Here is a 15,938-nt window from a genome sequence, read left to right as displayed (position 1 = left end):
GAGCAGCAGAATAGGCATCTGTTTCAGAGGGCAGAAGTTTATCATCCAGGACAGGATTTCCACTGGGTTTATCATTGTTTTCTGTGTCTAGAATGAAGGTCATTAAAGATGTTTCCACTCTGAATTAGCAATGAGTTCCCACTTAATCTATAGTGTCTCAGCACTCCTATGGGACTTGGCTCCAAGAACCTTGGTGAAACTCTTTCTCCCATCTCACATTCAGGTATCTACCTCACATTTTTTCCCTCATTCCCCCCATTCCCCTCTCCTCAGTTTATTCTCCTACCAGATCTTTTCAAAGAGCCCTCCCTGCTTCCTCGACCGTGTCACACATCACAGTTTGGGACACCACTACAGAAATTATTATAGGAAGCAGCTCTGTTCCACAATTCCCTAGCTGCTGTCATTTATTAGCACGTATCCCCAAACCCCCGATACCTGGAGCCTGAGGAGCTACAAATACTGGAGCAGTTTTCGGAGGTAGCAAAGGCAGAGCCCTTCCAGGAGCACCGGGGAGGCTCTGGACGCTCTGCTGAAGCTTTCGAGGGGCAGGTACTCGCCTCCTCCCGCGGCTCCCATCACACGGAGATCTCCCTCATTTAGACATTTTAGGCACAAGTCAAGGAGGGCTTGGCCGGGGGGGTCGGTGTAACGCAGGGACTAAAGGCGAAGCACCCGACCTTCGGCAGACCCCGCGCTCCCGCCGCCCCCTCAGCCGCCCCCTCACGCCGGCCCGCGCGCGCCCCCTGGCGGAAGGCGGGAGCAGGCGGCGGGGGCGGCGTGAGGGGCCCGGAGAGGAGCGGGCGGCAAAAGGGACAATGGGAACCGAGAATGGTGCGGGCAGCGGGGCCAGGGAGCCATCCACCCCCTGGACTCGGCACTGCTGAAGCCGTGCCTCAAGTGCTGGGTCCAGTTCTGGGACCCCGATTCAGGAAGGATATTGGGGTGTAATATATCCCAACCAGAACGTGCCAGGATATCCTCCACTAACAATGCAGTGAGTCCAGAGGAGGGCAGCGGAGCGGTCTGGAGAGTATGTCCTTGTGAAGAGCGGCTGAGGGAGTTTGGGGTGTTTAGCCTGGAGAAAGCTCAGGAGGGACCTTATCGCTCTCTACAAGTATCTGAAAGGGAACTGGAGTTAGGTGGGAATGGGGCTTTCTCCCAGGCAACAAGCGACAGGACAAGAGGACAGTGTTAAGCTGTGCCAAGGGAAGTTTAAGTTGGTCACGAGGAGGAATTTCTTCACAAAAAGGCTGATCAGACATTGGAATGGACTGCCCAGCGTGATGGAGTCACAGTCCCTGAAGGAGTTTAAGGAAAGGCCGGACGTGGTCTGACTAACATGGTGGTGGTGACTGGTCACAGGATGGGCACGATGACCTCAGGTCAGCGATTCTGACTCCGTGACCGGCCGGCGGCTCGCGCAGCACCGCGCACGCGCAGCCCATGCAGGGAGGCGGGGCTCCGGCGCCCCTTGTCCCCGCCTCCGCTCACCGCCCATTGGCTACGCCGGCAGAGGCGCCTCTCCCATTGGCCGGGCGCGCCGGCCGTCCGGTCCGTGCCGCGCGCCGCCGCCGCCGCCATGGTGCGGTTCAAGAACAGGTGAGGCGGGCGGGAGGCACCGCTGCGGTGCCCGAGCCGGTCCCGCGCCGCTCACGCCGCTCTGTCCCGCAGGTACGTGCTCTGCGAGGTGGTCTCGGAGGACCCGCGGTGCCGGCAGTGCATCGAGGACCGCGCGCTGGGCCTCGCCGTCAGAGACGCCATCGCACGGGTGCACGGGGACTACGGCCTGGCGTGCTGCTCCATCTCCTTCACAGGTGCGGGCGAGACGGGCGGCCCCGGGGGTGCGGGGTCCCTCCGCGTCCGCTCACCCGTGCGCGTGTCCCCCGCAGTGAAGTACCTGAACGCCTACACCGGGACGGTGCTGCTGCGGTGCCGCAAGGACTCGTACCGGCTGCTCTGCTCCGCGCTGCCCTTCGTGCGCTACCTGGAGAGCCGCGCCCAGCGCTACCCCTGCTTCCTCAACACCCTGCACGTCGGAGGTCAGGAGCCCCCCGGGCCTGGGGGGAAGACGGAGCTTTAATCCTGCCTGCCACGACCCCGTGGTGCTGCTCTGCGTGCGACAGACATTCCTTGTGTGTTACTAACAGCAATTGCTTTCAGCAGATCTAAATAAGAAACAGGCACCAGAAGTTCTTTTTTGAAACCCTCGTTAATTTTGCTTGAAGCTTCATTACATTTATCACAAAACCAAAGCAGCAAGTACAATGTTACATAATTTTAAAATATCTTTTCAAAGTATAGTATCTTCTGTATTGTGAAAATTAACACCCAGGAGAACAGGCACTGCACGTTAGAAATCATTACTTCACCACTTCAGCAGTGCAGAAACGCAGTCTACAGCCCCCGTTGTAGCATTTGCATTAATAACCTTGTTTACTGGGGCATTTGTCACTTCAGACAATGCTCTTTGGGAAATACAGCAGCAGCTTTGAAACATTTGCTGTGTAGATTGTTACATGCTGTTCTTGTGACTTCCGCAGGTACCATAAGAACGTGTCAGAAATTTCTGATTCAGTATAACAGAACACAGCTGCTGAGGTTGTTGCAAAACTGTAAAAATGAAGGTGAGTTTCTCCAGCCACTTTCCTAAAATGTAGCCTTAATTCCTAGGGGTTTTGTAGGATATGCTGGGCTACTTCTGAATTCTTGGTCTGAGAAATATTTCTCTTTAGAAGTGGAAGATAGTCCAGTGTATGTGAAGAGATCAAGGAATAAGCCTCTATTGCTCTCTTTATTGCAGAAGAAAGACAATGTATACAGAAGTCCTTGTTGAGCTGTTCGCTTACAGAAGAGCAGTCTCAAAGTGGAGATGAGGAGGAAGATGATGGCACAGAGACAGACTGAACGTCACTTGTTACTGTTCACCTCCATTCCATACTCGTTTAATCAAGATGTGATTAAAGATGGTTATCTTCAGTGTTAAGCAGTGCAGGGGCCAGGAAAAGCATTTGTTCATATTTAGACTTCACTCCCCATTCCAGATGTTCTTAAACAATTTTTTTAAAAATAAAACATTATTTCACTTAAGTAGGCAACTTGCCTATTTCACTTCAGGAGTCAAAACCACTCCTGAGGAGAGTAGCAGCTCAATGTGTTCTTCATGCTGAGGTAGAAGGGAGCTTTAGGCAGTTGGCACAGACAAGGAATGTAGTTATTCTCCAGCATACAAAAAGCATTAACATCTGCTTTTTACCTTATCTTTAAGTGCACTGTTAGCCCTGTGGCTATCCACTGTTTTGAGTGAGAAAAGCACCAGTTGTGTACACAGGAGCAGAGAGTACATGGAATGTATGGCAGAGCTGCAAGGCTCAACTCCATTCCCTTCCCTCCCCCCATTATAAAACTCATAGGTACAAGTACTGCTTAGATATTTATTAAGTTTACACCAATCAGTTACAGGAAAGTAGCATTGCTGGTATTATCTCGAATCCATAGGAAAACAAGATACAATTGAAGATGCTGTCCCTGTGGGGACTGCCCCTGCAGCAGGGACAGCCTGCCTAGCCCACATCCACTTCCCTTATCCTAATGCCTGTGACAGGTGGAGGTGAGTTACACCAGCTCCCACTATTCTCTCTTCCCAATGCAAAGAAAATTTGACTATAAATGTGCAGAGATAACAGAACACAACAGATACTGGTTAGACACTTAAAGTAGTTACTCCTGTTCCATAGCTTAAAATGACTTGCTGTAAACACAGTTCACTGTATATCTGAATCTCTTAATTGCTTTCTCTGTCCTCACCAATTGTTTTCCCATATGCATTACAGCAAGACATGTCACCACTTTCAAGCATCTTGTCTTAGTTTCTTTGCAGTCCCTGACAAGCTGTACTGTCTTCCATTGAGTAGGGTTAGTTGTGACCAAGCGTGAAGTCAAACTGCTTTCAAAGAATGTTCTGCAGGTGTTTCCTCTATCCTCCTGTAGCAGTTGGAAGTATTCTTTACCTCCCCCCTTCTCCTTTCTGGTTTACAGCCACATGTGATGGACTCTTTGGTACCAGCTTCCCATGAGGCACACATGTGGAGCCTGTTGCTCTGAAATCAAGCATCCATGTACTGCCACAGCTTTTTAAACAGGGACACAAGCACTGACTGCCAGTGCTGTTGGAATACCTAACTCCAAGTGCCTCAGACACACAATTCCTCCTCGCTCAGATCAGTGTCAGAGGGACAGAGCACAGTGAAGCCTGCGCCACTGGGGCTGAAGACAACAGCAGATACTGTCAGTCTCCCTCCCTAAGTTCAGTGGTACTTTGCTGAGGAAGGATGCAGTACTGTAGGTGCGTGTGCGTATGATTTATTGCAACTGTTGGCCTTGACTGGTACGTTACACCTAAAATTCATTTTATTCAACAAAATCCACGCCACTTAACTCATTAGCTCAAATCAAACCACAAGCAGTGCAGAATGTGACCACTCAAAGAAAAGAGCAGGGAGGGGTCCAGAAGAGACATGTTCGTAGCACAGATCAACTTAAATCCCAGAACCAAGCAGACACAGGCCCTTATCTCAGTACAAGAAAACCCCAGTTTCTTGCTGGGATGTAAAGGTTATCTACAGACTTCAGCTACCAGATGTTCTTCCAGCTCAAGAGCAGCCAGTGTCAAACCATCATTCAGATGGTTACCAGAAGCCCTAGAGGGGAGTGTTTATTCTAGATGATCAGGTTAAAAAGAATGTGTAGCCCATGGGTGGCAAAAAAACCCCAAAAAGTAGCAGCCTGCCTCACCCACATTAAAACAGACCTGAACAACTGAGAGAAGTCAGGAGGTTCCTTCTACCACTAGTGCCATTTTGAAATACACAAATCATCAAGCCACTTTAAAACCAAGTAGCCAAGTTCTGCTTTACACTCACCTCAGTATCTTTCCAAGCCAGGAGAACAGGAGGAATTCTTGCTCTTCAGAAAAAGAACAGATATAGCAGCTAACACTCTAAAGCCAGTAAGCTCTTTTGCCTGTTTCCAGTGCAGCCAAAACCAGTTTCTCGAGAGAGCAGTTTGACAGCTTCACTGCAACAGCACTGCTGTCAGTCAAATGGACTTCTGCCCATGAATAATTACAGGAAAATAAAAGCTCTCTGCCTTTTTCTTTTGGGTAACATTGCAGTGCTTTGGCAGTGCCACACAGCTGTAAGGACTTTCACACTGCTTATCATGCCCAAAGGACTGACTCAGCTTTTGGCAGCTTTGTCTCTGGGTTGTTACTTCCAAAACTCTGTTTCAGTATGAAATCATTAAGCAGTTGGAATCAAAACATGTTACTTCAACATACACTGTCATGGTTTCCTCCTGAAGCCCCTAGAAGTCCTGGAAACACAAGTTTAGGCTGTCCAAATTTAAATACTTAAACTATAGCAGCAAAACAAAGCAAAATTAAAAGAAAACCAGGAGAGGAAACTTCTCTTGAAAGCAGAATCACTTTGTGTGAACAACAGAGGTGCTGAACAATAGCTTCTGCTTCTGTTTCTTTCTTTTCTTGCCTCCCTTTTCCTCTGTGAAGAATTAAAATGATACTGTCATTCTTGTCATGGAACAGGAACATCACACACAAATGATAAATGGTCTTCCCTGGCTTAAGTGGCTTCTACAGATCCACAACATTTCCTATCAATTCACTGAAAACCAGGTAGTTTAACAAAAACTTGCTACAGATGAACTAAGGGAGGACTCCATCACACCTGAAATACAATTATAAACATGCCTAAATGATTGTAAAGTTGCTGTTGCAACAGCAGATCCTAAGACTGCAGCATCCAGTAGTCTGTCTTTCTTACAAGTATCACTTTCATATATGTCCAAAAACACAACTGGAGCAGACACTCCACTGAAACTCCCAAGCCCTCCCATCCAGCTCTCTCCATCATCCAGTGCAATCTCCAAGCAGAAACCAAAGCTAAACATCAGAACTGAGCATTAAAAATAAGTTTCACCAACCAGCACCAGGTTAAAGTTTGCCTCAATTAGTTTCACATTCCCTAACTTGAAATTTCAGCTAGCAGTTACCTTGACATTTTGGTCAAACTGGAGTGGTAGTTCAGCAGCTCAGGTATTTTTAGTTTAGAAATCTATAACCCAAACTTCCTTAAGATAAAGCTTAATTTAGGTTCCAGTAGAGACATGGCCAACATGATTGTCAAAAGCCATCTTTGTCCTAACAGGATTCTTTGCTAGTTGGAGATCTCAGTTCCCACTAAGAGGCTGCTTTAAGCTGACAGAAGCCCCAGCCAAGCTGTTCAGAAACCACAACCTGACAATTTTCAGAACTGTTCTCTGGCTAATTTTTGATCCCCAAAATTGCTGCTTTCACTTGTCCCAGAGAAAGAAGGGGAAATACTCCATTTTTTTCAGTTCAGGAAGTTTTTCTGCCTTTCCTCCTGCCTTTTACCTGATAAATGATCAGCTGTGGACGGTTTGTCCAGTTTCAGGAGGGCTGCCTCAATAGCTTGGCTGAAGGAATTCTGGAAGCTGGGCACAGGAATCCGGTCAGAGCTGTCACTTTCTCCATCACTATCTCCAGGCACAGGGAGTGCCAGAGTGTTCTCATCTGAAAGAGGGAAGAACGTGCACAAGGCTGTATAAAACTTTCACCACACAAATGCCCCTCCACACTCCAGATCCTTCTTTTGAAGCTACAAGATTTCTCACATTTAGATGCATGGTAAAGAACCTGAAGTACTAATACCAAATTTTCTTACCTCTTGTCTTTGGAGCAGGTTTAGGCCACGTTTCTGGTTTTGCCTTTCCAACTCTCAACATCTGTCAAAAAAGTTGTAGGATATGATTAAATTCCACATACTTGAACAATCCTGCAGACCCCCTAAGTGGCAAGAAAATCTAGAAATCCCTTCAAGCACTCAAACCTTATGATGTCTCCCTAAGATTTGTCCCACATTGTTTTTGTAAGGAAAGCAATTGTAGTTTCAGCCTAATCCCCAACTATGACACAGGTAATTCTGACAAGATTCACTCTGCTACATGGTTTACCTGGGCAAAGGAAGGGAAGGGAGACTCTTCTTCCAAGCTTCCACAGAGCAATGGGCTGACCTGGCTGGCAGCAGGTGACAGCGGAGTTGGAATAGACTCTACAGAGAAAGGAACTGAGAATTAAAGCCAGTTGCATTTGGCCAAGGCAGTCATTATGCTGCTTATCAGGATGTAACAGAAATAAAGTTTTATTATCCTACATAATTAACCGTTTTGATCTCATTGGTTCTGTCCATCAGTCACACAGTTGGATCTCTCAAATTTCCTCAATCCTTTTATTTAAGGGAAATTTAAGTTTGCTTGTGGTTTTCTTTTTTGTTTTTTTGAGAGGTTTTGTTTACTTATTTTGGGAAGCTGGTGGGGGGATGGGGAATGTCTTTTTGTTTGGTTTATTTTAGAATAATGTTTTGGAGAAGATAGAGATGAAAGAAAGAAAGAAAAAATGCCAGTGGTGTTTTCCTGGCAAATACAATTTTCTTCTATCTATGGAGCAATTGTTTCCTTTCCTCTGCCTCATGTAAAATATGGAGTAACTACAGTGAAGATCTCACATTCTCAAGACAGAGGCAGTAAAAAGCAGACAAAGGAACAGAATGTTTCTTAACCATGTCTGCCCTTTGTGTATTATCTCATAGGCAGTCTAGGAGAGAATCAGAGAATCACAGAATGGTTTGGGTTGGAAAGGACTTGAAGACCATCTCAATCCACTCCCCTGCCATGGGCAGGCACACCTTTCACTACACCAGGTTGCTCCAAGCCCCATCCAACTTAGCCTTGAACACTTTCAGGGACTGAGCAGCCAGAGCTTCTCTGAAAAGAAGCTGTCTTTGATCAGTATTGCAAAAGTTTAGCATGACAACCTGAGCAATAGATCCCAAAAGAATGATCAAGAGCTAGATGTGATGTGTTTTTCCAGATGCTCACCTGTCTGAGACACAGGGCTTCTGCCAAGAGGAGACTGACAGAAGCCCTGATGATCAGTGCTGGCAGTTTCTCCAGGGCAAGAGGTAAAAGCAGGGAACTGCTGCAGATTCTCTAGAGCAATATGGACCTCTGGATCTAGAAAGAGATTTTAAATTAAAGCACTACACAATGTGGGGGAGGACTGTCAATATGCAAGTCATTTAGGCAGTCTAGGAGGTGCCAACTCATTTCTTTCCACCCTCTATTTGGAGACCAGTACAAGCCCTGCTGCTGGATGGAAGCAGTTTCTAGGCCTTTTTTTGCCGTCTTCACTTTTCACTTTACATCGTGATTACTATAAAAACAGAGAGCTATGTACACCATGGAGATAGACAGCTGTGCCCTTGAATGGCCTCCATCTCTCCCAAAATGCACAAGTATGCAGCAATTGCATAACATCACTTACCATCCTGGCTAAAACAGCTTATGTTTTTCATTATACAGACATTGTTTCTAATACTTTGTAATCTTGTTCTAAGTACAAACAACAAACTACAGGCCTTAGAGTTCATCCTACAGCTCAAGAAATCAGCTCAGCAAGCAAGTATGACTGAAAATCCCCCAGTTATGTGCCATCATGACTTACATTTGCCCTGTTTCTTGTTTTCTTCTATCTCAATCCTGCGTTCTCGCCGTCGTTCATCGCGAGCTTTCTTCTGCCGTAGACGTTTCCTCTTTTCAAGGTCATCTAGGAGCAATGCACAACAATGGATATCAAAAAATCCACACCAATACTCTGGAAAGCTTTCATCCAGCTCTCAGAAGAACCTTATAGCACATTAGTAACAAAATATGTTTACAAACAACATATGCTCTTCCAAGCAGTTGGGATTTTTCATTCTTTTTGTAATTGTTGTCCATGAAATGGAGTTGGGGCTGCTCTGTCTAGCAGTCATCAGACAGTTGGTGCAAGAGTAGCACAGCTCTAATGTATGTTCATTTTTCTACCATTAAAGGGATAAGAACAACTTCCCCTTCCTGACTTAAACTACTAGGAAGGTAGTACATACCTGAGAACAGCTCTAAAGTCTCCTTAGAGATGACAGGTGGCTTCAGAGCCAGTTCACAAATGCTGAACTCACAGGTGAGGGGCAAGTGACAGAGGTATCGATGACGCTGTCTTATATCCTGATAAAGAGAGAGTGATATGTCACCACAAGGACTAGAGGCAGCCATGGTGATGAATGGAAACAGAATGCACAACATTCATCAAATCAAATGGAAATAAATAGCACCAGTGACACAATAGTTACTTTAAAAACTATAAACACATGACTGATGCCCTGAGTCAGAATCTAATGTTCCAAGATCTCCACCAGCTACATGACAATCAGACTTGAATGCAGTTATTCCAGCTCGTTTACTGATTTTTGTCTTATTCCTCCCTTCTCACTCACATCACTGGAAAAAAGTTCTGCAATACCAGACTTGCAGCACAATTATTTTTGTACTGGACCATCTAGGAGAAGAAAACTATACTGTAGCCTACTTATCAAAAGCAACATGAGGCCCACCACAGATGCCCTTCACAGACTGGCATCCCTACACCCATTCATACTTATTATTTCTTACTACTGAACAGAATCAAGTCTAGTCTACAATGACCAACCTGCTAAAAACCAAGAATTAACAAGAAGATAAAATAGCTACCTCTGTCATGGAGTAGCCAGTTATCTCCACTACAGCTGCAGTTATCTTCTCTGGACTCTTCTCCAAGCTGCCATATTCACGCACAAGGCATCGAACGTTCACAGGGTGAAGGTACATGCACTGCCCATCCTCCGCTGAAAGGCAAGACATCATCACTCCTTCTTTGCCTGTTCATTTTCAGTACCCTTCTCCCCACCTCAGGACAACCTCCACTAATAAAACTGAAGTTCCTTTCTGAGCTCCTGTGGGACTCTTAGCTTGCAGGGGTCAGCTGCATCTAATGAACTGACAAACACCTCCCCCAAGGAGGGTCCCAAAGGAGGCATCTCTGCCCCTATGATTCCAGGATTTCATTGCACTGACCTTGATAGAAATAGTAAAAAGGAGAGTTGCCAAGATGCCCACTGCTAACTGTATCTTTAGATTCTTGGCAGCTTGTTTCAGCTGGATTTGGTTCCTCTACAGTGTTCATAACAGGTTCTCCTACAGCGTCCACCTCAGGTACTTCCTCCTCATCCGGTGCTGCTTCTTCCACTTCCACAGGAGGCAAAAAGGAGCTTGCCAGGTCAGAGCAAGGCTCCACAAGCTCCTCATCGAATGCAGAGAGATATTCCACATCACACTACCATAGCAGAGAGGATAGAATTAGAACCACGCCACCTACTTCAAAGATTATCATCTCTGCAAAAATCTTTGGCACGAGTTCACTGCACACTGCAGTGTGAAGTGGCAGAATTAAGTGTTAGCAGGATCTGCCAGAGCAGATTTGTCACACACCTTTTTCTCTTGGGAAACAGCAGGCTCCACAGCTTTGGAGCTTTCTAGGACCAATTCTTCCACAGCTGCACTGATTCCAGCAATGCCATTGTTTTTATCCTGGTCAGCAGAGAGTGCTGTTTCTCGTTCCTGCAGATCATCCAAAGGAATCAAGTTTCAATTTGCCATTTACACCAAGAGACCACCCCCATAGTTATTTTTAGCCTTGCCCTGGCATTCCTTTACTGGAATACCATCCCAGAAAATCCATTCTGCTGTGATGAACCACATTGGATACCTGGGGCCCAAAGGCTACAGTCTCCTCCAAGGTTGCTACTCCAGCAGCAAACACCAGCAACTTGCTGAAGACCACCACACCATCCACACAATCCCACACCATCCACGCAGCAGAACAAGGATGCTCAGCACTCAGCATACTCTTGAAAATAAAGCTGCTAAAAACCTCCCAAGAGGTTGTTACCTTCAGCTCCTGGATAGCTGCCTCAATGAAACAGGCTTCAGGGGTGTGCTTTTCTTCCTCATACTGTTTCAGTAACGCTGCTTTCTCCTCCAGGATCACCAGCTGCAAGACCTGCTCCCTGGATGCCAGAAGCAGCTTTGAATACTGACTGTGCTGGTCATCTGCACAGAAAGAGCACCAAAACATTAATATCTGCACACAGAGCCACCAGTTTGGACTGCTGCTTCTTTCTGAAGTTTTGTTACAGCTCATTTTTGTGAGTTAATCCCCCAGGGCAGACTCAGCAAGAGTTTGATACAGACTCCACAAATACCATTGTATCGCAAGCTGGTGTCACATAGCTGCTCTGACATCTATCACCCCACACAGCAGTTCATCTGCCACTTCACCACTGAGTTGCTACACATCAGTAAAAATCAAACCTCAACTTCTACAGTGTAGGAGCATCACCTTTGAGAAGCCTTGAGGGCGTCAAAGCTTCCTGAAACAATGCAGTCTGCAGCCTCTTCCTCGTTCCTCAGAAATATTGCTGTTGGAAATTTCTGCAAAGCCACCCTGGTTTGGCTCAAACTAGTTCATAAGCCCATATATATTAAAAATCCATACAAAACATTATTATGAGGTTTTTACAAGAAGCACAGCAGAAACAGTAAGCTAAAGAATGGCAGTTTAGCAAAAGGTGACCATTGCATCCCATATTAACACAGTACCTGTATTCACTGCTCCCCAGGAGTCCAACCTTGTGTCTACAGACACCAAGCTAATGCTGAATTTCCTAATGGTGAATTATAGTGTTCTCAAATCCTGTATTTGTTCTTTTGTTTGTTTTATGAAAGGACTTAAAAAGTCCCCTAGTTTCAAATACTGAGAAACATGTAAGACCACAGCCTGCATGCTGGATATCCATTACACATTACAAGATTTGACTTTTTCCAGAGAGTTTAAATGCATGCAGCCTTTCCTAAATGTGACTGCAAGATGAAGTGAGCCAAGACAGCCCACAAAGCAGCAATGTTCAGTAAAATTATTTCTTTAGTCACAAAATTTTTGCGATACTAACAGATAAGATGATGATGAGTTAGTCACACTCTTGACTGGAGAAAACTGAAGATGTCAGGCAACAGATGTTTGGAATAGGTTTGCAATAATTTTGATTATTTCCCCATAGCATTCACTGATTTCAGTTGATAAGTGAGGATGATGAAAACCTTGTTGAAGATTACAGCCTTGAAATAGTTTAGACACAGAGACAGTTATTTTTGTGAAGCTGTATAATGAGTCAGGATGAAAAAAGTTAAGGACATTGAAGAGCCAAGAAAAGCAGTGAGAGTCACACCGATGACTGCAGGATACAGAGGACACATCAAACTAAAAGCAGTGACTGTGAAGACAGGAGTCTGCAGTTCAGTCACTTGAAGGGACACAGCACACAAGTTAAAGCCTTTATAGAAAAACAGTGCGAGTACAAAGTTTACTGTTAATATGTGGTCATTAAGCTTTTTTTAAGCTTAAGATGACAGCATGGCATTGCCATGCTGTCATCTACAGAAATGATGACAGAAAATCTACACAAATCCTGGTCACAGTCAGGAACAGGATTCCAGCCACCAGGATTCAGAAACACTCACCTCTGATGTAAACAGGCTGAACCACATTCATCCACTGGGATTTGGGCAGTGCTACCAGAACACCTTTCTCTCTTCTCATAAGTTGCATCGTAATGGTATCACCAATTGCATATTGACGTGTTTCCATAGCGACAACACTGCAATGTACGGAGGAGGTTAGCGGTGTAAAAATAACATTTCAAAAAGATGTGTGATTTAATTAACATTGTCTCACCTCTTGAGATCCTTCTTATGAACAGAGCCATAACAAATAGGACACTTACTCCAGGTCTTCTCACTCAGGGAGAGATAGTGAAGGATACATGCCCAGCAGAAGATGTGCCCACAGCGGGTGATCTTGGCGGCGGTTGGTGGGTACAGACATATGGGGCAAGAGGGCACTTCGTGGCTACAGATTCGCTGAAATGGCACATGAGAAGAACAGTACAAGTTACAGACTCAGAAATCACTTCCTGGGATCCAGAATAAGCCACCTGTAAGATCTACTCTAACATATTATCTTCCAGCTCTTTAGGCTCTGTTTATTTACCAAGAAATTTGTGCACTCAGAACTAACACCTTCAAACTGCACATGGAATAACCTTCTAAGCAACCCATCTTGTGTCTTATTTCTACTCTAATGACATTAAAAAGTGATTCTTCTCATGTTTCCCCTCACGTATTCATCACCTCTAAGAGTCAGCAGCATCTTCATCATGTGAATTCAGACAGTGAGAAGACGGCAAGTGAGCTCTGTGGCCTCTCCTGCAAGCAGACTTGTGCAGCCCTGTGTAACTGTGAGACTGAACTTACCCACTCCCATGAACATGCTAGGTCTAATCAGACACTCTGGTAGCATCTCTGTGTGGCAGAGAAGTAACTGCCAAGCAAGCACCTAGATTTTTTCAGCTCTCTTGTAGTGACAGGTAACAGTAAGCCTACCTCCTCTCCACCTACACCTTGCACCAGACTGTCTTGGCAGATACAAATTTTTGCTCGAGGCAACCCAAAACTTCTGACCACAATTCTCAAGAGATTTTCCATTTTGTTGCTAGGCAAGATAGGCCACCTATGCACAGAATAATTCTTCAGAATTCTACGCTGTAGTCCTCTTCCATGGACTCATGCCCAAGTTTTCTGTTAATATCTCGATCACAAGGACTCTGTCTACAGAATGTCAGATACTATTTTTGATGAGCTCCCATCTGCGAAAGCAAGAAGAAGCTGCTAATTTTCCTAATAGATTTTAGCACTTCTCTTTTCCTGTCATGAAAGTATTTCATAATATATTCCATGACAGATCTTTCCCAGTATTGTGGGAGTGACAGAAAAGGCCTCAACTCAAAAACAGCTGAGTTTTATGTAACATCACAGAGGGAAAGAGGTAGTTAAAGACAGGTTGAGGTTCTTAAGAAGGAAAAAAAAAAATCTAGCCCATCACAACTGACCACTTGCTCCACAAAGTCCCAGTTGACCAAGGTATCTGGATCAGCAAAGTGGACTGTGTAGTCCTGTTCTTCAGAGACAACAAACTGGCAGCTGGGGAAAGGCAAAGAGACAGATGATCCACTCAGTTGTTTCTAAAAACTTTTTGAGAACTATCCTATAGGATTCTCTGAGCTTCTTCTTTGTCCAGCAGAAAACTGCTGGATGCAGTCAGTAACTTCTATCAACAAGAAATCAAAAGTTCAGTTCACAACCAGATTTGCAGGATAGAGGTGTGTCTAATTTCAGTTGGACACAACATCACACAGTAAGTACAGAATGAGCCAGGCAGACTGGTTTTCCAGAAATGTGTAAGAAACACTCAGCTGCAATGGGGATCTATTAAAAAACAGGGAATCCACAAGGGGAAAAATACTGTCACAGAAATTACAACTACTGGGGTCCCTGCAAATAGACTTCACTACAATAAGCCACAAAACATTATGGAGAAATCAGAAGCATCAATGCTGAAAATACTTTTTATCTTTACCATTATCAGAGATAGGATGTCCTGAACACACTTCAAACTGTGGGGAAATTTCCAGTCAAAAAGGAATTTTGTTGCTACATTACTATATTGATCATCATTTGGGTTATACTACATTTTGGGGGCTTGCAAAATAATCAGCATTTTAAAAACTAGGACCCATACAAGTAATTGCCTTTGGGACTCAAAAATTCAGATTAGCTTTCATCTAGCAACTGCTATCCCATCTCAACAAACCAACTTTTGGGGAAAAAAAAAGCATCTTCTATAAGAACTATATAGATATTCCAAAATAGGAGTGTCATGTCCCAAAGCCATGGTTGAAAACTTGAGCAGAAGATTTTTGGCTGTATCTAAAGGACTCACTCCATCAGATATCTTGCAAATAGGTGAAGACAACATCCCTTTGAAATACAGCCATTACCACTAAGAACACTACAGAAGGGTAATTTCACCCTGGAAAAGACAATACAGTTAGTCAAGCCCAAATACAATTCCCTGGATTGTCACCCCTTACAGCTCCATGTCTCTGCAGAAGTCTAAGAGCCCCATGGATCTCCCACTCACTTGGCCTGCAGGAAGAGCTCCTTGTTGAATGGTTTATGTCCCCACTTGTTCCTTTTCCCCCAGTTGCCATGTCCATTCCCATCAAAATGTCCTGCTTGGCCACGGGGTTCAAAGGTGAAGTTCAGTAAGTGGTTCAGATTAATCTTCTTGGGACCAGAGAACTGGGCAGGGCTGAACTCTGCCCGTTGAGCCTCTGCTACCTAAGAGAGAACAGCATTTGTTAGAAATTGCTGGAGTTTACAGCAAAGGCATCAGTACAGGTGGACATCCAGGCCCCAGCAGTAATAGCACACAGAATGTGCAGCATCTACTCACTCACCTTCTCCCATCCCTATTCTGCAAATCAAAGAGTGCAGCATTAGAAACACACAAGAACCTGAAAGTGAACTCAGTGGTCTTACCCCACACTGAGCAAAAGGAGAGTTAAGACCACAAAGACAAGTAAAAGCTGGCAAAACATAGCCAAGAATAAGTTGTTCGAATCCTGACAATATTCTTTTAGATAGCAATACAAGACTGATTACTGTTTTCCCAGGCTGTACTTGTTTGGGTTAGTTTTCATATAATAAAGCAACAAATCAGAATTCAACAGAGGCAGCAGGTGAATTTTCAGCCAGTGATCTAGGTGAGAAGTGTTGCTCATCCATCAAAAAACTGCAAAACCAGAGTATCAGTTAAAGCTCACAAACACTCTACAGTATTTAGCTACACATCAGCATAAAAGCCTCAGTCTGGTTTTACCTTGATATCAGTAGGGCAAATACAATTACTTTCACAATACCACTATCACCTGTAAATTTGTGTCCCTGAAGTGCCTGGATACAATCAATCTTCAGATTGATTATATCCAATTATATCTTCAGAGGGCAAACTTTGGCCTGTTTAGAAGACT

General features: G+C 44.7%; 2 protein-coding genes across 6 annotated transcripts in view; one reads left to right on the top strand and one right to left on the bottom strand.

The window, feature by feature from the left end:
• Positions 1-15,938, bottom strand: part of RNF10 (ring finger protein 10) — a 64,201-nt gene that overhangs the window by 40,249 nt on the left and 8,014 nt on the right. For 2 of the 4 annotated variants that reach the window (XM_015643838.2, XM_015643839.3), the window contains exons 3-16: positions 15,047-15,246; positions 13,956-14,046; positions 12,743-12,927; positions 12,529-12,665; positions 10,901-11,061; positions 10,441-10,569; positions 10,027-10,285; positions 9,664-9,797; positions 9,024-9,141; positions 8,600-8,701; positions 7,975-8,109; positions 7,051-7,148; positions 6,762-6,822; positions 6,452-6,610 (exon numbers count right to left, since the gene is read on the bottom strand). In XM_015643838.2, coding sequence (XP_015499324.1) covers positions 6,452-6,610; positions 6,762-6,822; positions 7,051-7,148; positions 7,975-8,109; positions 8,600-8,701; positions 9,024-9,141; positions 9,664-9,797; positions 10,027-10,285; positions 10,441-10,569; positions 10,901-11,061; positions 12,529-12,665; positions 12,743-12,927; positions 13,956-14,046; positions 15,047-15,246 — 1,969 coding nt within the window. The other 2 variants (XM_015643840.1, XM_015643841.3) reach the window with 2 other exon arrangements.
• On the top strand, positions 1,544-3,090 carry POP5 (POP5 homolog, ribonuclease P/MRP subunit). Of its 2 annotated transcripts, XM_015643846.1 has the most exons (5): positions 1,544-1,602; positions 1,675-1,817; positions 1,893-2,042; positions 2,544-2,627; positions 2,804-3,090. In XM_015643846.1, exons 1-5 carry the CDS (start codon positions 1,583-1,585, stop codon positions 2,905-2,907), a joined length of 501 nt encoding a protein of 166 aa, XP_015499332.1. In that variant the 5' UTR covers positions 1,544-1,582; the 3' UTR covers positions 2,908-3,090. The 2 variants fall into 2 exon arrangements, with proteins under 2 accessions (XP_015499332.1, XP_015499333.1); XM_015643847.2 differs by lacking the exon at positions 1,893-2,042.

The sequence above is a fragment of the Parus major genome, chromosome 15, assembly GCF_001522545.3.
Source record: "Parus major isolate Abel chromosome 15, Parus_major1.1, whole genome shotgun sequence".
NCBI classification, from domain to species: Eukaryota; Metazoa; Chordata; class Aves; order Passeriformes; family Paridae; genus Parus; species Parus major.
This window is presented reverse-complemented; position numbering and strand designations above follow the sequence as displayed.